The sequence below is a fragment of the Anopheles stephensi genome, chromosome 2, assembly GCF_013141755.1.
Source record: "Anopheles stephensi strain Indian chromosome 2, UCI_ANSTEP_V1.0, whole genome shotgun sequence".
Taxonomy (NCBI): domain Eukaryota; kingdom Metazoa; phylum Arthropoda; class Insecta; order Diptera; family Culicidae; genus Anopheles; species Anopheles stephensi.
The window spans coordinates 1,972,759-1,996,577 of record NC_050202.1 but is presented as its reverse complement, the minus strand read 5'-3'; the positions used below and the strand labels follow the sequence as shown (position 1 = coordinate 1,996,577).

Here is a 23,819-nt window from a genome sequence, read left to right as displayed (position 1 = left end):
TCCTGGTACGTTCGCACAAGTCTTCCATCAGTGCAAGGAACGATTTTTCCCCCTTTTGCTCGGCATGTTGTCTTACATATGTTGTTGTCGTGTGGTGCTTTCGCAAGCGCAGGGAGTCCTTGCACGTAAGGAAACAGGCTGCTTCCAAGGATGCGCCCAAACGGTATGCAAACTAATGCTCTCGAAGCGGACTGGCTCTGACAGGCGAACAAACTTGTGAACATTAGCGCACAACGATCGAACGAGTTCATTTCCCTTGCGGACGCTTTAGTACCAATCAAGCGTTGCAAGGAACGGCTACGAGTCACGCATCAATCACGGGAATGATGAAGAAAAAAGGGCCATCATGATTGGGAAGATCGGTTGTGTGATGATGGATGAAAGTGCAAGGTAGGAAAAGGTAGGCAGGTATGCAAATGAGACAAAACTGGCCCTTTCTTCCCTAACCTTTCCCTAGCTGCTTGATGAGAAGCTAATGAATTTTTGAACTGGCTGTTATTTTGATGGTTCCCTGCCAGGGCCACTGCTGACGACAACTGTACGGTTCCGCTGGATGAGGCGGGCTTTTTTCTTCCATCTTTGGACGAGATTGACGGCAGTATGAAAATACTGTTTGCTTTTATTTGTACTTTATGCAAATGCAAGGCACGAGGAAGTAAAGGCCATTGAAGAGAGTTTAATTTTCCTGAGCAGGAAGCGCGAAGGTGCATGGGAATGCAGAGTTGGAAAACTGAAATCTCATCCAGGAGCATCAAGCACACGGTTCGGCGTCGGAAGAAAACTGCTGTGTAATGAAATTTTCACATTCAAAATGATTAAGAAAAACGATCCTATTCTCAGGATTGCATTAGTTTGCATGATCTTTGGTTCGGTTGCCTGGTGAATCATTTATTATATCCAAACCTCCATTGCAGTTGCGGCATTTGCTTTCTGAAGAATGATGATAAATTGTATTTTAAAGTTTTTCTCACCGAACGATCGTGGTTTTGTGCACGTTTGCATTTAGCGCAGTTTATAGCGAGATGGGTGAAAATCGATTCACTTTTCGAAAACAAAGTCTCACTTCCCCCTAGGGTTTTCTTTGGAATGGCAATAAGAGATTTCGGTTGCATCTTGATCGATCGGTTCCGTTGTGTTGTGAGACAAATTGGCGATCGGGGAGAAATTTGCGGAAAATCGCACCCGTCAGATGTAGACCAGACGCATTGCGTACCGATCTAAAGCAAACATTGCAATCTTTCTCGAGATCCGTCCGTCCCTCCGCCTTGGCAACGTCTTGCATTGGGCAATTTCGTCCCGAAGGTGTCGAAAACTGTCGTTGTTGCAGCTGTTAGTTTGTACCGTCGATTATCCCTCGATCGCCCAGAAGCCTCGCCCGAGACTACGTAACAATGTGTGCAAAGAGCGATGGAGAGCTCGAGGAGAAGCAATAACATTACACCCGGCGCGTCCTTTACGGGCAGGATCTCTGATGCGAACACAATAGCAACCTTAACTAATCTAATGTCAGCAGTAGAGAAAGTGTAATCTTTAAGAACCTCCCGATTCTTGGGTCGTCTATTTTCGGCGAACGTCCCGAAGGTAGCAGCAACGATGCAATTTCTACACCTCTGTCCCGTTCGTACCCGGGAGGAGCAATAAAAGCGGATGGATGTGCATGTCATTTTTCGTCCTGCCGGAGATTAATGGATTTGTTGCTGGATGAAAAAAAAAAGATACTTTGGAAGCATAAGACACCGTTATTGAGGTTGACCTTTTCTTGAATTGCTTTTCGGATTGTGCCAAACGCCTGTTTTCTTGCTGCATTGTTGGGTTCGGTCTGTAAAAGGATGCACCGTTGTGGTGGTCAGTAGCAGCTGCCAGCAGAAGCTGATGCCACCGAGTCCCCGAAGGTGTCTTTGCATGACACATTAGACAGCAGCTTCCTTTCAGAATGTGAGATGACGCTTCCTAAGACGCCCCAGAGCCACGTGGACCGAAGTCGCTTTGTTGTGTGATACGCGTGCTCGCAGGTAACATGGAGGTGTCTCGCTCGCAAAACAGATGACATTTTGACGCCAACATGACAGTTAAACGGGGAGATCTTCGCGAGATTACGGAGGTACACAAATGGCTACCATGTTTGGGAACTACCCCCCCCCGCCTTGGGAACAATCTACCAGATCACCAGATAAAGTCGTCATTGACTCGGTGTGTCCCAATGTAGCTTTACCGCAACTGATCGAGCTCTATTAATTGTTGGTCAGCACGCACGCCACAGTATTCACAAGTCCCAGGAACGCTGAAGGTCCTTTCAGGAAGCGCAGAAACCGGCCGCAAAATGAAGCCAAACTGTTCGGAGGGTTAAAACGGTAAAAACTGCTCGTGCCTCGAATGTGCGTGGAAGGATGCAATTAGGCTGACACCCACTCGGGCCTTTGGCCGGGTTAGACGATACTTTGGAAGGTGGATACAATTTCCGCACAAGGGTCAGGCCGGTTGCCTGTTGAAAAAACAATTCCGATGGTTGGCCCGGAACTCGGTTTATTATTTTTATGACCCTGCAAAGCTGCTGGGTCCCGGGAATTGACCGATCGGTAATTAAGTGGAAAGTCCGAAACCGCGTCTGTTCCTTTATTTTAACCCAGTCGGAAGCAGGAAGTAGAAGCAGCGATGCTTTGTAGGTCACGGGCAGCCTAGCTGAGCGGCTAGTCCGTTGAATGGCACAGAGAAAAGTGGCGGAACAAATTTATTGCTTTACAATTGATCGCCAAAAACTTTCACCCAAATGCGGGCGAGTTCTGACCGACCGGGCTGGGATGAGCAATATGAAACCGAGCTCCGAGATTATTTACGACTCCGGGCCCGCGTTGCGATTCCGGAAAATGAAGATATCACACGGTTGGTGCTTCTGCACGTCGCATGCCGTAGTTCCCAGGCGGACTCAACGTGCGGTAGAACATGGATTTTCACTTTACAAGAACGAAACGGGTGATGTCCAAGATGGATGCTTCGAAGTTTGGGACGCAAAATCTCAGCGAACCAAGAACCAAGAATCGCTCCCGGGATGCGTAAAGTCGTGAGAAAACCGTCCCGCAAGCTGGCATTCTCGAGCACAGTGCCTGTGTTTCTCAGGTTCCGCCACCAACCCGGCGTCCTTTGCCGGAGTCCAGAGTTAACGAGCGGTAATTGTGCGCACAATGGCTGCGCTCGGGTTGCCGCTATTACACCCTTTCATTTCGCTCCCGATCCATAATTACATGCCAGCAGTCTGCACATGGGCACGGATCATGGGACGGTAGACGCCGGAGGAGCAGGAACGCGCCGGAGAGTTATGTCAGTGGAGTTAGGACACCCGGGACAAAACCATCGGAAGTTTTTGGCTCACACGTCGTTGCATCAACTCGTGTCCCGAAATGCAGAAGGAAGAAAAAAGGGTGCGTGAGAGAATAAGGAGGAGAAAGTGTCACACTTGGACTAATTTCTAGACCTGTCGAGTTCCAATATTGTGCCGAAATTCAAAACCCCCTTTCACAGCTGTACGGGCTATGTGTGAAGAGTGAAAGCCCGAAAAATGTCCTTGGCGTACACGCTAGAGGTTTCGCATCAGGAGCCTCGGACGTCTTGGGGTTTCTGTTGCTGTTTTGCTGCCGCTGGGCAAAAGAATGGAATAATCGGCCGGGTATGCAGGGTGGATTATGCTGGAAATCGAAAAATGTCCCCGCAGGACCTTTTGATGGGAGAACAATCGCATAACGCTGCACCGCTGCATGATGGTTTAAGCGCACGGAAAGGGGTTAACGATAGAGTTCAGCATTGTTTGCAAACGATGAAATAGAGTGGAAGCGGTTCTGCGATGGTGTGCGATTGGTTTGATTGAGGATTAATTTAACGGAAAATTGAACCTTGATTGAGGCTTCCTGAGAGAACACGTTCTTTTAAGAAGAAGGATCTTCGAACTTGCCTTTCATTTAGCTGACTCTCAGTTTAAATTTATTAAAGTGGTGATACAGTGTCTACACAATGTCTGCATGCATCTGTACATCAAATACAATCATCAGCATTAACTTCTCCACGAGGCTCTTAACTCTCAGCTTAGTAATGCAATTGTTCTCATTTAGTACATCAGTGTAGTACAGTGTATAACAGTTTTTAAAAAAGTGTTAGAAACCACCAAAGAGTCGTCTCAACAAAATAATGCAATAAAACCCATTTACTGACATGTTTCACGACTGACCTCAGCGAAATGAAACTAATCCTTTCCTCTGTGCCACATCAAGTGTCCTTCCTCTCAATTACATTAGCCACCATAACCTCATAAACTTCAAGAAGCTGACCGCGGTCAGCATGAAATTGAAACGACCGCGAAGAAGCGTATCGTTGATGTTAAACCTTCTTTGTTGGTCGATTAGCTGTCCCGGGACGATTCCGCGATTGGCCAGAGTAGAGGTCCTTTGCGGTCAGCTCGAAAAAGGTGACCCCAAGTGTCCATTACGGTGGACACGCGAGGTCACGCTGGACGTTAGCGGTGACCAGGTCAACAAGAATAGTTAGGAGCATCTGCAAGGTCCTCCTTAAGCACACCGCCGTTGCTAAGGTGAAAGTATTCCACGCGATAAAGGATGTCGGGCTGTCTTAAGGACTTACCCCTTTCGCTGATTGAACTTCGACCCTAGCCGCGCTACCGACTGCTACCGGACCCGAGGTTAACGGACGGTGATTTATCCAGCCGCAGGACCTCTCGCGCTGCGTCGCGGGTTTCTGTTGCGATCGCGGGGTCACGGTTACAAAAGAAAGGGTCATAATTTTAAACACAGCATGACCGAGATGTGTCGTCCGTTTGGTCCGTTAAAAAATGACCGAGCGATCATTAATTTCGTGCCGCGCAATCGCAGACCGGTCGGAGCGCGATCGTTCAAATGGATGTCACTCCAGCAACCCTTCGCGGTCATATTTCGGTTTCGCGCTTATTCGTGCTGTTTGGGTAGATTCTGTTTTAGTATTTGTTATTATTAATGATGATGATGGACAATCCTTCCGTCTCGTTTCTTTTTTGTGTTCTGGTGGATGAGCTGATGAAAAGGGATGTCCTCGTTTTTAGCTGCGGTTTTTCTCGTCATTAAGCAAACAGGACTACGCAGACGGGCTTGTAGCTTGAGGGTGATTTAACGGAAATGGGAAGTTAAAATTGGTGTCCTGTGCCCATCTGTCCCGCAGTGCACCCACACACGCACGCACACGCACACACGGTTGAGTGTTGGAATGTGACTAAGTGTTATTAAATTACGTACCGTGGCTTATGCGAACGTGACCGCAGCAGCGCAAGCATTGTGGGGACGATGAAAATGCAGTTTTTCATGCAACAATTACGCTCGGCGATTACAAAATGACCAGCGTTCGGGAGGGTGGACTTTAAGGACTGCTTATCGCACCCGGTACGATCGACAGTGTGACAATTTCAGTTGCATCGTGTGAACTGAAGTGTGCTAGGGAAAATAAAAATAAAAAATAAACAAATTCCGATATCGTTGGAAAATGGGATGTACAAGGGCTGTATGCAGCTGTGACCTTCAAAGCCCGAAGTAGATCAACAGGAAGAGAACGGAAATACCTTTACAGAGCGCGCAATCAGAGGATGCTTCTATTGTCCTCAGTGTCCTAATTAAAGAGGAAATTGTATTGAAGAACACGCAAAAAAACGAAAAATTTCTGTATCCTTTCTGAGGGTTCCTTACGGCACGATGGGAAAAGGCCATTCCACAAATCAATTGCAATCTACGCAATTGTTGTGCATAAGTTACCATTAAAAGGAGGCTGGGAAACTCCGGGTTCTGCACACGATCGGTCTTGATTTATCCGTTTCATTTGCCTGAACGCTGTTCCTTCAGACACTCAAAATGCCGTTACATCATTTCTTCCGGAGGAGGGACAAAGCTCAGGGATTTGTAGCGAAAGCGAACCGATATGAAGGGATGTGAAATGGGATCGAGTGCCAATTTTTGAATCAATTTTAGGAAAGATACAAATCGAAAGAGTACGAAAAGGGATGCAACCGGATGGATGGCGTTTTTGAGAGTAAGTTATGCATGCGCTATAAAATGGTTCATTTGGAAATGGCGGAATGGTAAGGATCGGTTCGGTAATCTTTGCCCAAGAGATTTCGCAGTGAAATAAATAATGCTGTACAGAACAATGGAAGCGCTGGAAAAGATGGGCTGTGGAAAATCGAACAACCATGAACGGAGAACGGGGTTTTAGGTTTGAGAGCTAGCCGTTAGACAATAGAGGAACCAATTGTGAAGATAAATTAGAGCGGTTGATTGGGTTTAATATCGCATTAACTGGCATGAAACAACTGCCAACGAGGTAGAGTATTGGAGGTTAAAGTTTTGGTTAAAAGTCACGATCAAGGCTCGTTCTTAACACGTCTTTAAGAAGTGGAAGTTTTTTGTGGAAAAGGATAATTCGAATAGTGGTTTTTCCATGGCAATAAGTCTTGATAACAAGGCGCACTCTAAGGTATCTTAGCTTTGATTTTTTCTCCTAATTCGAGGCTCTAGCGAGAAGCCCACAAAAATAGCTACAAAACATTTTCAGTCAAAGCAGCTCATGCCTGGAGTAATAGACACTTAAAGACTACTTTTTGCCAACGATCGCGTCTTTGAGGTCTGGAAAGGATCTATAAAACTTGAAGTTGATTCGCAACGGTTTTATATCCCTCACGAATGATGTAAATCTCGATCCCAAGACTGTCGCCCACATCGAGTTCCCGAGAAGAGATGTTACTTCCTTCAATAGGGTTTTAAATCTCATGAAGACACATAGAGTGTGCCTCCTATGAAATATCATTGGTTTAAATAGTCTTGCAGAAGATAATTTCTTTCTTGAAGGATGTCAACTGAATATCTCTTAGTAGCGACTCATGGAGTTTTTAGCGTATCCTTCATCCGGAGGACCTTCTCCAATGATTTTGAGTTCAAAACAAAGGAGCAGCAGATCCTTAGAAGCCTCCGAAGAACTGTGTGAATGTATGATAGTCATGGTTGAGCTGAGCTTTATAAGTATCCGATGCCATGGCCAGGATCCCGTATTCTCGGTGCATTCTCATGCGTCTATTGCATTTTCTCGTGCCGAGACATGTTATTGCATTTTCAAACACCTCGAGGCAAGAGTGCAGTGAATTAGGCATAGCAAATGATAGGTCCTATTAAAATTAGAGCGATCGTCCAACAAAACCGGACTCAACAATCCTGCTCAGGTCAGACCGATGGTGACCGCAATAAATTGCTTGTAAGTCGTAGCAGCACGACGAAGCTGATGGCCGTTGGCCGAACTGGAAAGGATGAATCGCGACCTGACCTGAGGCGTTGTGTGACCGAAAGCGGAAGCTAAAATCCTTCTCAGGAAATCCCATCCGCAAAACCCCTTGTTTTCTTGCGCAAGGGAATGTTTAAAGGCGCTAAGAAGTGGAACAAAAAATCGTTCCGCAGCCTTTTAAGCCTTTTCCCAGCGCTATCGGCACAGCCAACGTTTGCCACGGTAGGATAAACAACGGTTACAATTTCTTCCTCGTGAAGGATTGTTTTTCCGGTCGTAGTCACCGTCATCCCCTTTGCTCGCTATTCCCATTTGCTCGACGAGATAGTTTTCGAGGAGTTGGAAGAGGTCCTTTGCTTACCTTTCGGCATTCGGGGTATTTCGGTGCTGTTGTGGTGATGATGATATTGGTGCATTTCTTCCGCTTGATCGCTTCGTTCCGTTACTTCCTTGTTGCGAGGTTTTTTTTTGTACTTCCCAGTCCACTTTCTTCGTGTCCTTTCTACGTGCTTCCCTCTTGCTCCCTCCTGCTTGCTATCACGCAATCATTCAGGGGTGTTATGTCGCCCATCACCTTCTTCCGCTTTTCCGTGCCTGAAATTTCGGGGGTTTCTTCCGGTTTCTGTAGAGTGTGTGCTCGTTACCTTTTTTTTCCTTTGCTTTCTTCATTTTCCTGTCGTTTCCAGTTGATTTTGCCCGTTGTCTTCGGGGTGCGAAAAGAAGAAGGATCAGATAATGGGCATTTATTTGCGTGAAATATGAAGCTAGTTTCTTCGTCATGTTACGTTATGTTACGTTCTGATGAGTGAACCCGGCTGTGTGTGTGTGCGTAGATCTGGTGAAAGGTACAAATTTAGATGGAAAGAAAAATTAGTTCAATGTTATGAGGACAAGCCGGGATTTGGTGAGACTTATGTACTGATGAACGATATCATAAATTATCAAATCGTACAGGAGAAAGAAGGCGTTTTTTTGGAAAGCATATCAAATAAGTTGGTATCATCAGAGTTATCCTAAGACGATCTGGCATTTTTTTATTGTTTATCCAAAAAGCTGAGATTAAGATTTTTTAATATGGAAAAATAGGTAAATAAAATTATTCGATCGCTGTCCTGTGCTTTCTTTAGTTATCGTTAGAATAAATTGACTTTTTTTCAATTGTAGTGTTTAAGAATTATAGGCAAATTGTACATTTATGGATATTTTTTTTATTTGAAGGTTATAAAACGAAAATATTAAAAAGGAAAGCATTTCAATCAAATAAAATCATCGTACTTCATCGAAGAAGATTTTGAATGGCTTTAACCGTTTTCTCCGTAAAGCTAACAGCGCCATCTATTGATTTTTATTTGAAGCTATCAGAGGTAGGTGATGTGGCGTCACCTAGCGGTCGGTTTTCGAAACTTCGAAACTAATTTGAATGGAAAGTGGGACAATCGGAGACAAATTTCAGTTAAATTAAAATTTGACAGTTTTTTTTAGAAGTTTCGTTTAAATTTCCTACATATTAGAAGCATTGGGATAGGAAAACAATTATTTTAAAAATACATAATTTTTGGGGCATTTTCTTTTCGCTTATAAAATTAAACTATCGTCTAGTAGAAAAACAAACAAAAGCACGAGGCACTACAGGGCAACTATTGCTAGCACTGAAAACATCCGTACATCTCATCACTTATTCACACACCAGCATCGTTATCATTGCTACCCAAGGACACGTCAGCTGGAAGGGCATTTCGCCCGATTGAATGTTTGATCGGAACTACGCCAACAACATGTGGGTAAGAAGTAGTTTTTGTCCGCTTCAGCAATCCCGTCACCAGCCAGAATAAGGTAAAAATTGTCCTTGTACGCCGGATCCGCCAGATCCGCTAGTAAATATATTATCACACGCATCAAACCGCACTTTAAGCGTGTACGCAGCGACACTTGAGACATGCCATCATTCGACTACGGCAAAGTTTTTACCTTCGGAAAAGTTTCCCAAAACTTGGAGGACTGTCATTCGGCGCCGTTTTGTTGTTTGCGATTTTAAAGTTGCTGGCTTATCAAACGCTTCGGGGGAGAGTGCCCTTCACTGTGGTAAGGGTGGGAAGATAATCGCTGCTATTTTCCTCTGCTTTGCGGTGCGCTTTTTTTTTCTCAGCGTCTGGTATGTCTTGTACGAGGGAGTCGTGGTCGTTTTAAAATATTCATCCAAGCGCTTACTTACGCTTTCAATTGGCTCCGGTTTGAAATGGGGGAGAGGTTTCAACATTTTTGTTTTGCTGCAAAGTTAAACTTTAACAGGAAAAGAAGTATGGTTTACAATGTTTTAGTAGTTTTGGGTTTGTCCGATTAATTGACAGTTTAATTAATAAATTGTCAGTTCCGTTCTATTTACTATATTTAATTTATTTTCACAATGGAAGGAGCAAAATCAAAGTCAGGCTGCAAAGAATCTCCGAAAGCTTCCCAAAATTGAATGTGGACCATTCGATAGAAAACGAAACAATTTCAATTGGCATTTACTGGGGTTAGCCCGTTGGTAAGACAGCCCGGATAGGGACCGAAAATTCATTGACCTACAAATTATTCATCACACCAAACAGCATTTTATTATTCAATCTTCATTTTCTATTTATTGGCCACGCGCGTCACTACGGCTCAAGTCACGAAACTGGACACGAAGCTCTACGAGGGCTTCCCAACCACAGCCACGCCATCAGATGCAGAGATTCGCCCAAACGGACTTTCTCAAACGCCATTTTTTCCGTGTATGCTTAAGCTTCGATGGTTCGTTTAGCTCGTTCGTTCGATCAGCCACAGCAGCCGGAGGTTAACTGAAGCGAGAGATTGTAGGATTGAAGGATTAGAAACGGGGTTTGCGTTTGTTTGCCTCCTGGTCCTATAACGATTCTGAGGTACGATCGGATACGTGTGTGAGTCCAAACCAATCCTCCAATGTCTGCGTTGGTTGGATGAAAGTGCCTCTGGATGTTTGGAGGCCTAGCCGAGGTGTTCGTGGTGGGCTATTTTCGTTCGCCGCCCGGCAACGATGGCAGAGACATTTGACAGCTTGGGATCTGTCCCCGTCTATACCGGGTACCGGGCGTTTGTTTCGTACACTCGAAAAAGGATATTGATTTATGTGTCCTCCCTCCACATACGCCTACCGTTTGGTTAACGCATCAGACTGTCAGGTGCCGTCCTTTTTGCCACCGGAAACACCCAGGTGATATTTGTGTTTTTCCTCGCGAAAGGAACCCAGGGAAGAGGCTTGCTATCCCTTTGGGATCACCTTCGCCGGTGGTGCCCGAAATGTTTGGTGTCTTTGACACGTTCTTCCTGGATGTACGTTTGCTCGGCTGCTCGTACACCGGTACGTAGCGTCCGGACAATGTTTGCTTTTGGACGATGGTTCGGTGTCCGCTTGAGTGGGAGTTGTTCGCAACGGAGCAGAGAAAGACCAGCATTCAGGTGTATATTAACAAATAATAAAATCTCCCACTAGCGAGGCCCGTCCGCTATCCTTGGGGAACCGTGCGTGAGTTTCCTTTTTTTCATGTTGCTGGTTCCGTCCAACCTTTTCCTTTGGCGGCGTTGTTTGAGCGGAACATCCGAAACCGTGTTCACTAGAAATACGACTCATTAGTTCTTCAAACATCGCGAATGTCGCCATGTTTGCCATGTTGGTCCCTTTCCCGGGAGAATGGGTAGAAGCTTCAGTTCCGGAAATCTGGTAAGTGTCCTAAAGCTAAAACTTCGATTTGCGATATCGATCGAAAGAAAGAGAGAGAGAGAGAGAGAGAGAGAGAGAGAGAGAGAGCAAGAGAGGGTACACCGAGAGCATTGCAGCGATGTCAGCGTCTTTAACCCGGTCCAAAGTCCAAAGTTTAAGGACGGAATTAATTCGCACCTATATAAAATCGAACCTCGTAAAGTTTTATCGCGATGGTGACAGGGATCCTTTCACGGTAATTGAACCCGGGGAAAGTTTTACAGATTCTCGAACCGGGGAGTTGCAGGTGTGTCGGTGATTGTCTCCCTTTGGAGCAGTTTGAGGTAAGCCTCGACCCGCTGTACTTGTCCCGTGCAGTACAGACAGTAAAATATTGCGGCGGCTTTAGCAGGTATTTAAGGTAGAATTAACGAGAAAAGCTCACATGTAGCAGGAACTGGAAGAGATTCAAACTTAATTAAGCGCTGAATGCCGACCCAAACCTTGAAGAGTTTCAAGTCACCGAACATCCATAAATCGGGAAGTTGGCAGTGTCGTTTGAAATTAATTTCCTTCTCCCACCATGTCCTAGGCACTATTTCTGCAGGAGGAGGAAAAAAATACAAGAAACCCTTTCGACGAAAATATGACACCGGAAGAACCTGTTCCAAGGACCAGGAGGCAGTGCGTGCGAAATGAACGAACGACGTTCTAATATTTCCTGATTGATTATTATTATTTCACGATTGTCATCCACTGGTGCCGGGCCGGGGTAGCTACCGTATCCCACCATTTGCAGCCAATCTGAATCACAGTGTCAGTGAGGAGCTTGTCTGACGGTGAATCTTTCTCGTTCTCTCTCGATTCTGAAGGCGGAATTTTATGCACAGCAAAGCACTGAGGGACAGAAAGATGAAGAAGCAGTAGCCAACCAAAAAAAAAGGCATCAACGAATCGGTCAACTGAGATGATGCGTCTCTTGTATGACAGGCCGCTTCATGGTCGTACTTCCTATCCCAACTTCTTTCCCGGATCCGTTGCTTAGAGCTGTTTGTCATGTGATAAATTATTTATGTAATCCATCTGATGATCAGGATGATGTGGAAATTTATCGTTTTGCAATCTTCTACGGCGAAAAATCGTCCAATCGTGTTTGTCATCTGTGTTTGTGTGTGGCAGAGGCATGGCAAGTGTTTGTTGTGTTTTGAGGTTCATGGTACAGCAGGACAGTGAGGAGAGAGAAAGAAAGACAATGGCATGGTAATCGAACAAATCGGTTCCGAGCTTCAGGATCTAGCGCGAGCGGGCACCAACTGTCACCGCACGTGGCATCCACGCGCGTGCACTCGAAGAAAGCGCCCAAGCGAAGCACGTGCGCGACCAGTTGCTGCACCAACTGTTACCCTGTTTCTGTCGCGACCGCAGCAGTCTATTGGGGCACCTCCGGTGGTAAGGTCAAGTGGCTTGATGCTGGTGTTTGTTGAGGGTAAATTATCCGGCCCAACAATCGGTCGGTAGCGACACCCAAAAAGGCGTGCGTTAAAATCGTTTTGTTTGTTGGTTTTTCTTGCGGATCTTGGTATTAGTCTTGTTAAAGTAGCAAACATGCTGTTAAAGGTGCCACAACAAGAGAACATAATGAAATTGTTAAATAATTCGCATCATTTCAGTGTTGGTACGCGGATTGCATACTTTCATGCAGGTTTTAGAGAGCATTTAAAAATCAACGGAAAATGCGCCTAAAGGTATGCAATTCGGTTGTGCAATTGCGCTAGGAAACACGAAGGAATATCCTACATGGTGGCACATTTTGTCAATAAACTTGGGTACATTATATTGCCAAGAAATGGGACTCGTTGGGAGATTTTCGCTCTTACTTCCATACCAACTCAATCTCTACCGCTCATCATCGTACCATTTCATTACGGAGACTTTCCTGGTAGCAAGCAGCACGTCCACAGCATAAGATGGACAAACTTAGTGGTCCACTTTCGCTACGGTACGAGGCAACTAGGATCATCACAAAAAAATGAACGAAAGCGCCGTGTAACGTGGTGCATCTCGGAACGTTTACAACCGCTTGAGGATTTTATTTTAATATTCAAGGGACTCGTGCCCTCGTGTAGTGCTGTTTCGAGGTTTTCAAAGAAAGGGGTATAATAATTTGCACGATCAAACATCTTGTACCGGAACGAGTTGGTCGTAAGGTGATGTGTCTACAATACATGAAACCTTTGAATGGATAGGTTATAGAGTTTGATTGTTTTGCGACAGTAGGATCATAAGCAAAGAAACCCCCAGCTTGTCGAAGGGGTCTCCTGGATATCATCTCGACCTTAAATTGCTATCCCTCACCAAAGACTTTCTTGTCTGTTCCTCAAGGGTTAGCAATCATTCAACTCTGCTTCTCATCATTTCCGAGTTTAAGCTTTCTGTTGCCCAACACAGACATCATTCGGCTCTAACTTCCACTTTCTTAGATTTCCACTGTACCCTAGAGAAAGTGCAATATTTTCCTCTTCATAAAGGAAAATGTTCATCCCGCCAGCAGTTGCAATGTCGTTTACTGCTCCGGACTCGACCAGCACAGGACTGCCGCTTTACGGTGGACTACTTTACGATCATGGCAATCGTCTGCGACATGTGGGATACTTGTTTTCGCTCGATTTACTCACATTCGTTCAAAAGTGCTCGTTTTGTCTGCATCTTGAAGGTTTGCGGTGTTCGGCATCGCTAGAAGCAACCCAGCAGCCTGGTGTCCGAATGTCGTCGTAAATCCGTTCACTTTACGAGCGGGAAAGTAGGAGAAAATGGGCCAGAAGATGATTTTAAATAAATAAGCAGCCTATAATCGGATCATCGTCGTTTTGTTCGCCTGCCTCATCGACCGTTCTGTGTGTTTGAAATTATTGTCAGCGTATTAAGCATTCGTAACGGTGCGCCAGGGCAGCAGGGTAGCCATTTTTAGTCAGTCTACCAAGTGTGACACAAACAAAATCACTCCCTCCACTGGGTTTGTGTCTTGATGAGGTGATTGAGAATTTCGGAACCGGGAAGCCGGAACCGGCCAACAATCAATCATTTCTCTAATCAGCCAAAAATTGCTCCATTCGGTTTCTCCAGCGCCAGCGAGTCTTGAGGACATACTCGATAGTCGCAGCTGCTGCCGAGAGGATCTTTACCGTGTTCTGATCAGCCTTCACTGCGCCAGGCTACCCGATCTGGGCTAATCAATCAATTAATTGGCCCGGTCCGCTTTCGGGAAGTCCCGAGCCCTGCATAGGTTTGGGCCAAATTCTTGCACTTCGACGTGGCGTCGAGGACATCATCATCATCGCACACGTAGTCGCAGGCCTGCCTGTCACGCAGGCTGTCTTGATGCTTCTGCACGGGCAAAAATTCGTTAGCCTAATCGAATCGTGCGAACCGGCGAAATTAATGTCAATTAGTGCCTTCTCTAGATCAGCTCTAAATCATCTCCGGGCGCAAGCCCAGCAGGTGTCCGGACGGAACCACGGTTTCCGGGTTCCGGACTCCAGGATTTTTGATTGTCTTATCGAGAAGCACAACAGAGGCGGAGAGTCTGGATGATCTGTGAAGGTAGAGTGGACAAATAATAACAGCAGACTTTGTACGGGCGAAGTGACAGCGAACGGGAGCAATGCAATTAAGATGGAAGGATGTATATGCATAGGCGCTCGCATATGGAGGAGCAGCTAATGTCTCCCATCTGCCAAAGATTCATGGCTCCGGTAGTGAGGCGTTTGCAGCAATGAAAAAAGCTCACCATGCAACAAGCTTTCCCGGTAGCTTATTGGAGGTACAGCTTACGTGTGGGACAAATTGTCTATCCGGCCAGGATCATAGATTCTCGGTGCGCGATCGTTTGTTTCAATAAAGATGGGGGTATGTTCGCAATCATTGCCTTTTACAGTGCACGAGCCATAGGAGCACATCGGAAAATGGTGCTTATGGTAGTGATAATGCCCATTCACGTTAGGGCCTTTTTTGTTTATGTTGTTGTGCCCTTTTTTTTGCCTTTATCGCCAAAAAAAGCTTGATTGCAGGCCATAAAATGTCCTCCACGCAAAGGACGAGGCTGCATCCTGCGCTACAGTGGCCTCATGAAACTGTCCCGAAAAACGAAAAAAAAAACTACTCGAAAGAATGGCCAAACAGCGAACGGTGGTGTGTTATTCAATTATCGAAATGATTTTGTGCTGCCAGCATTCGAGTTCGAGCGATGTCGTACACGTGGCGCATCCCTGGGCACGTTGCACACACTGGTAGCCGTAAGGGGCCACCATTCTAATCCCGGGTGCAGTACGCTTCCCATTAATTGGATTATTTGGTTTTTGGTTTAAATCTTCCAAACATATCCAACAACTGCGTGATAGATGTTTATTCATTTTACGACTTTTCGGCGAAGTTTTGTAGTTCGTGGACGCTTCCACACCGGGGGGTGTTGTTACACTGAGGTGGCAAGTGTCGCACGTGGTGCATGCCAGCGACAATGAGCGTCGTTTGCTGAGTAAGGTTGTAAGGACAAAAATCACGTTTCTTTAATTAGCTCGATAAATCTCGATTTGGAGTGCAGTTTCTTGCCGTTGCTTGGTCTGGACTCGGGGCTAAGACGCTAACCAAATGCCATGCTTACAGTAAATAGATGCAAGAAAGGTTGGACACACACAGCGTCTTAGATGGTGAGTACGGAAGGAAGGCAGACCAAGAAAGGCTAGTTTGGCTCATAACTTGCATGTAACTAGCTTCCGGTGAGAAGTAGCAGGTATTTGCCGCCATATTAAGTGATGATAAATTGAGTTGGATGCATACAAAAGGAAGTTAAGTGGATAATAAATCATTTGTTTTTTAAAACAGCCATCCTTTAATAGGTTGTGATTTTTCTGGAGAAAAGCAACAGAAAAAAGGGTAAATCGAAATTGCGCCTGAAGGTAGACAATCAGCCATACACGAACGCGTTGTTTTGATTTTGTTGACAGTCTAATGTTGTCTTATATCTTCGAGTGTATTATTTAACTTAATAAATGTACATAAAACACATCAGAAAAATGTTCAAGGTGTATAATCAACTCAAGCAATTAATTCCAAATAACGCAGTATCGATAGGCATCTACTAATAGATATTCGATTACAGTAATTTTGTTGATAGAAATCTCCTGTAGAGAGAGCTGATCGTACAGCAAGATTTCTTGCAATACAGCTACATTCGAAAGGGTACTCTCCGTTCTACCGTTCATCCTTCGATGACAATCTGACCCATAGGAATAGTTGAGCACGGGATCGGTCGTAAACAAATAGCTACCGTGTTGGATCGCACAGCGTGAGAACGCATGGCCCGTTTTCCCTAGTCCCGGAAAATCTATCACCGATCCGATACAGCACCCCGCTGGGCGGGAGGAAAACACAACACCACGGGATGAAGAAAAAAGTGATTTCATGAATCAAGCGAAAATGAATTTTATCTCAATTCCCGGTGGACCAACAAAACTCACCACCTCACCCATGCCAGACGCGAACGATGTGACGTACCAGACGCGTTGGTGCTTCTTTTGCGATAGAATAGGGTGGACGAGGGCAACAAAGGAGGGAGAGATCACGTGTTGGTGCAGTGGTCGAACATAAAAAGGCAAACTGAGGGCGTTTGGGCCGTGCGCGTCTCGATCAGCATGGAAAAGCGCAGCACCGAGACACATAAAACATTATCCGGAGGTCCATTTTCCCACCCCATTTGTTGTTTGAATCCGGTGGTAGTGCGTTACGGGTATGTTTGGCCGATAACATCAAAATTCATCCTACATTACACGGTTAATGTTGCTGGGTAAGTGGGTTCCCCCTCGGCATTCGGCCACTTCACATCCAGCTCGCTCACGGTCGTTATTTTGAAGGTAGAGCTCGTCGAGTGGTTGGCAATAGAATATGTTTGTTTAACTTGTTATATTTTAAAGATAAATGTTTTGGGAAGGAAACACTATTCCTGTTTTACTTCGATCCAGGTAAACGAGAACAAAAAAAAGCATAACTTCAGGCGTTAAACGATAAGAAACTAATTTTTTTCGAATGGTTTTATGCTTTTGCAAGTATAAAATTTTTGGTTTATGGTTTAAATTAAATTAAAAACATGTTTTACGTTAAACTTTGTTGTGGAGCTTTTGGTAATGTGCTATTGTGAAAAAAGATAGTATAACTTCACGGGGTTTTGAGTTGATCTACATAAAGGTTTCGATTATCCTAGCGAATTTTTGCTTCTATTTTGTGAACTGGAATGATTCAATCCGATTTGGTTTTTTATGATGAATTATTTGTTTTAAGTAACATGTCTTGTAAAAACTATGAAAACAAAATATTAAATTTTTTTGTTGAAATGCAGGGGTTTCTCTTAAGATTACTAAGATACTGAGATTTTTCATCAGTATATTCTTAAGCTATTTCTGCTCTTACCAATCGGCATGAATCAATGCAATTTGAATACATGTTCTCAGTAGGAAGTGAATTTTCCGACAGTATCAAAAGAAAAATATTGATTTCAGCAAGTGCGTGAGACACGCACAAACGATCTGTTTTTCCATCGTGACAAGTGTGCCACAGCAGGGGGTTATAAGAGCGCAAAAAAAAGCACTGAATATAAAACATATTTATGACAGATATATGCACGCGTACGAGAGTTTCCACAGCATCATAGCAATGGCCTTGTGGCTGATGGGTTATCCCCTACGCTTTACTTTTGTCCCATACTCCAGGACCGACATAGGGAAATGTGTTTTGCTGGCGCAGATCGAAGGGAAACGTCAACCCCTTACATTTGATTGTTGAACGTGACTACCGTTACCATCGTGGCAAGGATCATTTACTCTGTGTGTGTGAGTGTGTCGCTAGTAGGGATGAACAAGTGCTCTATAGAAAGGCGGAAATATAATGCGCTAATGTTGCACCGACATCACCACATCATCCACCAGTCTTTCCCTCCCAAGTTTTCGCCACGACCAAATCCGATATCGAACGATAAATAATAGCACAGACTTCCGCTTGGTGGGGTATTTTTTTCCCACAGTCATGCCAAATCTGCCAAAAGCCTTGCACTGAGATCCTTATAGTTTTCTCGTACACAGAGCACTTGTTGTTTGGCGGGTGGCATAAAAAGCGATATGGAAAAACGCGCTTATCCTTCGCCCGTCTCCCAAGGGACTAGCGAGCTCGTGGGAGTCGCGCGTCGGTTCTCACGACAGGTTCGCATCACACACCACCATCACACCTTCTTGAGGGTCCAAACCGGGACAAAAAACCCCGAAAGGACAAGGACGCTTATAATTTACGGTTTAATTTAGAAAATTTCCTTTCAATTGTTCTTACAAAATGTGCCTCCTTGGTGTGGTGTGGGATCCGGCCACGCGAATATCTCCCCGCTCGGAACAGTGGAAAATTGACGTTGCTTTGGTTTTTGGGTGGCTCATTTAATAATGCTACCCAGTTATCTAATTAAGTAAATTGAATGTCTCGTGAGCAATTTTCCTTCCCCAGTGCATAGCGTCTAGCAGGGGCTGATGCAAAAAAGCAACAAGATTTTGCCACAAGCGTGCATTACAGCTACGCACCGTAATGGGCGAACGGGCCATTAAATGTGTTGTTGTGTCGCTTTACTTTGTAGCGGCTCCAGCGCTTGTCCTGTCCAGCTGTAGTTAAGTGGCCACATTTCTCGGCAATTACTCGGCAAGGCTTGCACGATGGTTTTGGCTTTGTTGTGCTTCGTTGTGCGGATTTAAAATGGCAGCCAACCAACGACGAGTGTACCCGTGCGGAGCAGACTCTGGATTTCGCGCGCTGATGACATCTTTTTGCACTTGACGGAACCAAACACAGTGTGGTACTGGTGGTGTGGTTTCGTGCTTGCCCTGGGCGAAGCGAAGGGGCGGGAAGGATGAGGAAAAGGAGGTGGAATTTTCCATTTTCCCTAATGTTATTAGATTGTGCTTATTTATCAGTAACGGTTTCAATTATGCTTGAAGTTTATGAAAGAGGCACCATCGGGATGGGGGTAGGGGCGGATAAGTCGGGGATTGAAGGGTGACGGTGAGCTTTTTCTTTGATTAGATACTTAGGTGCACAATCGTACGATAATTATAGCGAAAACGGGAAGTAATGAGCGGAGCTCCGGAGGTAAAAGTTTCCACAGCGACAAACCAACCGTGGACGCTCTTGCAGACTGTTTGGAAGAAGTTTTAGTTACTATAGTAAACGATTGGGTGTAATTAGTACGTGCGTAAAATACAATTTCAAGCGAGATTATGAAAATGGGTGAAGAATCTTGATGTAATAATTAATTTACTCAAGGTAAGACGTGCTATGGTAATTTAGAGCATGAAATTGCCTACCTTTAGGCGTTTGAAGGTGAGCGAGTAGAATAGTGCAATGCAAGTAAAAATAGTTTTCGCATTCTACTTTAAAGTGCTTTAAAAAACTTTTTCCAAACTTTTCAATGTATTTACCTTTTGAATGTTTTATTGTAAAGCAAAAACAAAACCTGCTCCAGCTCTTGATTAATAAAAACGTTAATTTCATACCGGTACTTGTTTGCATTACACCGTGCTGTTGCAAATAATCCTGTCCTCTTTCCCTTACGACTTTCCCTCCGTTACAACAATAATTCCCATTCGTAGGGCAACTACTGTAATCAGCCAATCACACCGGCCCTTTCCCGAGGCCCTTTGTGACTCCACTTGCCGAGGAATCGCGGGACGGTGTGGTAGTGCAAAAAGGATACGTTGCGTCGCAGAAAATGGCTAAATTAGTTAAGTACTCAACTGGCCGGGTTAACGCAGCTAAAGTAATTAGCAACAGTCGGTAGACACACACACACACATACATACGTGTGAACGTGTCCCCAACGCATCCGTGGCGTTTGTTTGCATACCCTTGCATACTCAAAGCCCACAGCGAAGCAATGAAAATTCCAACAATGAAAACTATCAGAACGCGAACAAGGCAAGAGCGGGTGCATCGGGATAAGCAAATATTGCCGGCAGTGTTGGGAGCGACACACAGTCACACATACACACAAACAGAGTGTGTGTGCTCATGAGAATGGAAAAAATTCGATTAATGTCAATTACAATTTACATAATATTTGCCTCGTCGGATGCCACGGTCCGAGTGCCGTGCGTCCAATGGTTGCACAAATTTACGGCCCCGATGGCCCGATGCTCGCGATGCGTAAAACTGCGGTGCAGGTGTGTGTGTGTGTGTGACTTTTGGTGAAGTGCATTCGTACGCGAGATGCGTTTTGGGTTCGGATAATTTATGATGTCCCGCAATATCATCCCCAGGACATCAGGATGCTCTTTTTGCCGAGGATCGCTCCATTGGTGCATCGCGTCTGTGGTCTCGTGCGCCAACCAGCCAACCAGCAATGCATCTGCAGTGCGATAGCTCGATGCACTCACACGGGTGGGTAGATTTATGGAGGACGAAATGCATCGGGACACTTGCAAGTCGGAACTGGAAACATCGAACTGGACACGTTGGTTGCGTGAATGGTTGAACATAAATTTTGTCCACCTTTGCCTGCCCAATAATGGCTGGCTGAATTTCTCGCCGTGTAGTGTGTAGGTGCACAGAGCCCAGAGTTATGCAAACCGGAAGCAGAACCCGTGGGTTCGTCCATTTTCCCCGTGGCGTGGTCTTTGATTGGGTTTGACTTTAGGTAAATTGAACACAAAATCAAAAACGCACCATACGAGGGAATTCTATGCCCAGGGTTCGATGGCGATGGCCACCGAAAAACGAGCCTCGATATCCCACCAACGGAGAAGTTGTTGTGGGTTTGTGCGTTCCGAACTGATTGCGTAGTGTCGTCGTCCGCGTTATTTGGTCAGGATGGAAAATAATTAACGAAATTAAATGAATTTATTTGTTTTTGCACGGTGGCAAATGGCGGTGGCGGGGTCGATGTTTATCTGGCAGGAGTTGGACCTGGGGCTGTAAGACTCGAGCTACGGGACACATTGTGGCCATAGCTCAAATTTTATTTCGGCTCTGTTTGAAGTGAAATATTGACAGCACGGCCGTTTTTATGGCGATTTTTCGTCGGGGCCGTCGGTTGCCTTGGGTCAGTGGATGTGATAAATGAGCGCGGCTTCTGCAGACAGTGTAACGACTGACTTGATTCGAAGGATTCGGTTGTAAGATGTTTAAATTTAGTTTGTGTTCTAATTTAGTTTGTGTTGCCGGTTTTAGTTTGTGTTCTAATGTAATAAATAAAATTATGTACTAAAATACTAAATAATTAGAATCACCCTGTGTCCAACGCCGGCCAAAGTAAGCTTTCAACACACTTGACATCGAGAATTGTACTCACACAAGAGCAAGAATCAGCTGATCTGTTGACACGGCTACTCACAAACACTCCAGAGCCTGATCGATGATAACGCTCAATTTACACCGCGCGTGCATTGGTATTTGAACGATCGCTCTCTCCACCGTTGACAGATCCCAGTTTGACGTAAATCGCCTCGGTTGCTTTGTTTATCTGCGAAGATGCTGCGTTTGCGGATTGTTTTGTTAAGTTTTGTGAGTGTTTTATCGTTTTTGGGGCCGGTTAGTGGAGGATTACCACTGGTGGCCACTACTTGGGGCTTCACAAATGCCACTCTGAGAGGTATAAGTCGAGTTTTAGATTGTTACCGGACTTTATTAACGCATTATTCTTCCCCCGTCACAGCGTACCAATCGCTAACAGTTGGTGAGTTTGATCCGATTGAAGCGCTAGTTGAAGGATGCAGTGTTTGCGAACGGGAGCAGTGCGATGGAACGGTCGGGTACGGTGGCAGTCCGGATGAGAATGGGGAAACAACGCTGGACGCGATGCTGATGGATGGTAAGACGATGGATATCGGTGCGGTAGCGGCATTGCGCGATGTGAAGCATGCGGCCGAGGTGGCAAAGTATGTGTTACGGAACACCAAGCATACGCTGCTGGTTGGCAGCCAGGCTACGGAGTTTGCTGTTATGATGGGGTTCAAGAAGGAGTCACTGCAAACAGAAGCATCTAAGAGTATGTGGAGCGCATGGCAAAAAGATCACTGTCAGCCGAACTTTTGGAAGGTAAGTCGATGGTGGTCAGTCCGTGGGGGGGGGACCATTGTTATGAATAATCAACGTTGAGGTTGTACGAGATAAGGAGTTCAATTTGAATGACAAGCATTATGCAGCAATCGGTTGTGGCTGATAAGAAGGGGAGAGGATTTATTTTTAACTTATCGAATCGTCTTTTTTATTGTAGAATGTGATTCCCTCTCCATCGATGTCTTGCGGTCCATATGAACCAGTGTCAGCCAACTCCATCGTCCGTACTTCATCCTCTTCCTCAGAGAATCTCTCCGATCGGTCAGATTATGACTTTGGCCAGTACAACCACGACACCATTAGTATGATCGTGATCAACGAAGAAAAGCACGTGGTGGCAGGTACATCCACGAATGGAGCTCGTCATAAGATCCCCGGTCGTGTTGGAGACTCCCCAATTCCTGGAGCGGGAGCATACGCTGACGCGGAAGTAGGTGCCGCAGTGGCCACAGGAGACGGTGATGTCATGATGCGCTTTTTACCTTCCCTGCTAGCTGTGGAAGCGATGCGTAGTGGCCTAAGCCCAGCCGAGGCAGGTCAGAAGGCCATGGAAAGGATTGCCAAATATTATCCTTCCTTCGTAGGTGGAATTGTGGTTGTGGCAAAGGAAGGCCAGTATGGAGCTGCTTGTCACGGTATGGAACAGTTTCCGTACTCGATAGCTGATGGTGCCGTGGCGAATGGTGAAGTGCGTGTGCTGACTGTTAAATGTCAAACAAATTAGTTAAAACTAAAAAATAAAATCATCGAGTTCCAAATAAATTGAAGCTGAAAAAATACGCCCCAAACTGTTTGGCAAGGATTGTTCCAGTTGCAATTAATCCAAATAATAATAAAATCGCCGTAATCTAATGGTTAAGTCCGCTTTACGGCTGTTTTGATTTGAAGCGATTATGCTGTATTCATTATAGCAGCGACTAGCACCACCGTCAGCTTTAAACGAGCGCAAGGACGCAAGGAGGGAATCATCAATCGTAATCCAATAAAAGGATACACCTTCGGGGCTTGTTTTCTGGAAATTCAACAGAAGCACGCGAACACGGCCCACTGTACACTGTCTTGCGTTGTCGCCGTCGCCGCCGCCCTCGCTCGTCCTGAGCAGCGAGGCACAAACAATTCTTGTGCCCTGGTTCGGAAGTAACCCAAATGCACCAAGGCGTACTCAAGAGTGTTGTTCCATTTCTTGAGCTTCGAGTTGCACTCGGGAAGCAATATAAACACCGAAATCTGTGTTGAATGTGTTGAAAAATATTGAGAAAAAAATGTAAATAAAAAGTTGCACTTCTTGCTTTCTGACTCTAGCGCACGTCCCACCACGGAACGGAACACGATGGGAGAAAGTTTGGGTCGAGTGGCGAGGGTGTACCAATTGAGCAGGAATGTCTGATCGCAGCGTCGTCGCTTCCGTTGGGATTCGTCCTAAATTGTTGTCCCGGTTGTTTACCTTGTGTTGTTTTTGGGGTTTTCTCTCTATCATTGCAATTTCAACTTTATGTCTCAAGAGGATTAATACAAGAGCGGCAACTACACAAACACCCATTCATCCATCGGACGCAATACCAATACTCAGGATATGATAGAAATAGCTGCGACTCTCACGAGGGGTTCGCACGGAACTGCATTCGGAAAGAACATTTAGCAAGAATCTAGACGAAAAGAGAATTTATTAGAAGAAACACCGGGCGAC

At 45.3% G+C, this 23,819-nt stretch overlaps 1 protein-coding gene across 1 annotated transcript; it reads left to right on the top strand.

Annotated features, from left to right (window-relative positions):
* Nucleotides 1-21,439: 21,439 nt before the first annotated feature.
* LOC118503057 (putative N(4)-(beta-N-acetylglucosaminyl)-L-asparaginase GA14866) lies at nt 21,440-22,924 on the top strand. Its single transcript, XM_036035922.1, has 3 exons — nt 21,440-21,665; nt 21,729-22,111; nt 22,290-22,924. The coding sequence occupies exons 1-3, from the start codon at nt 21,545-21,547 to the stop codon at nt 22,854-22,856; spliced, it is 1,071 nt and encodes a 356-aa protein (XP_035891815.1). The 5' UTR covers nt 21,440-21,544; the 3' UTR covers nt 22,857-22,924.
* The last annotated feature ends 895 nt before the right edge of the window (nt 22,925-23,819 follow it).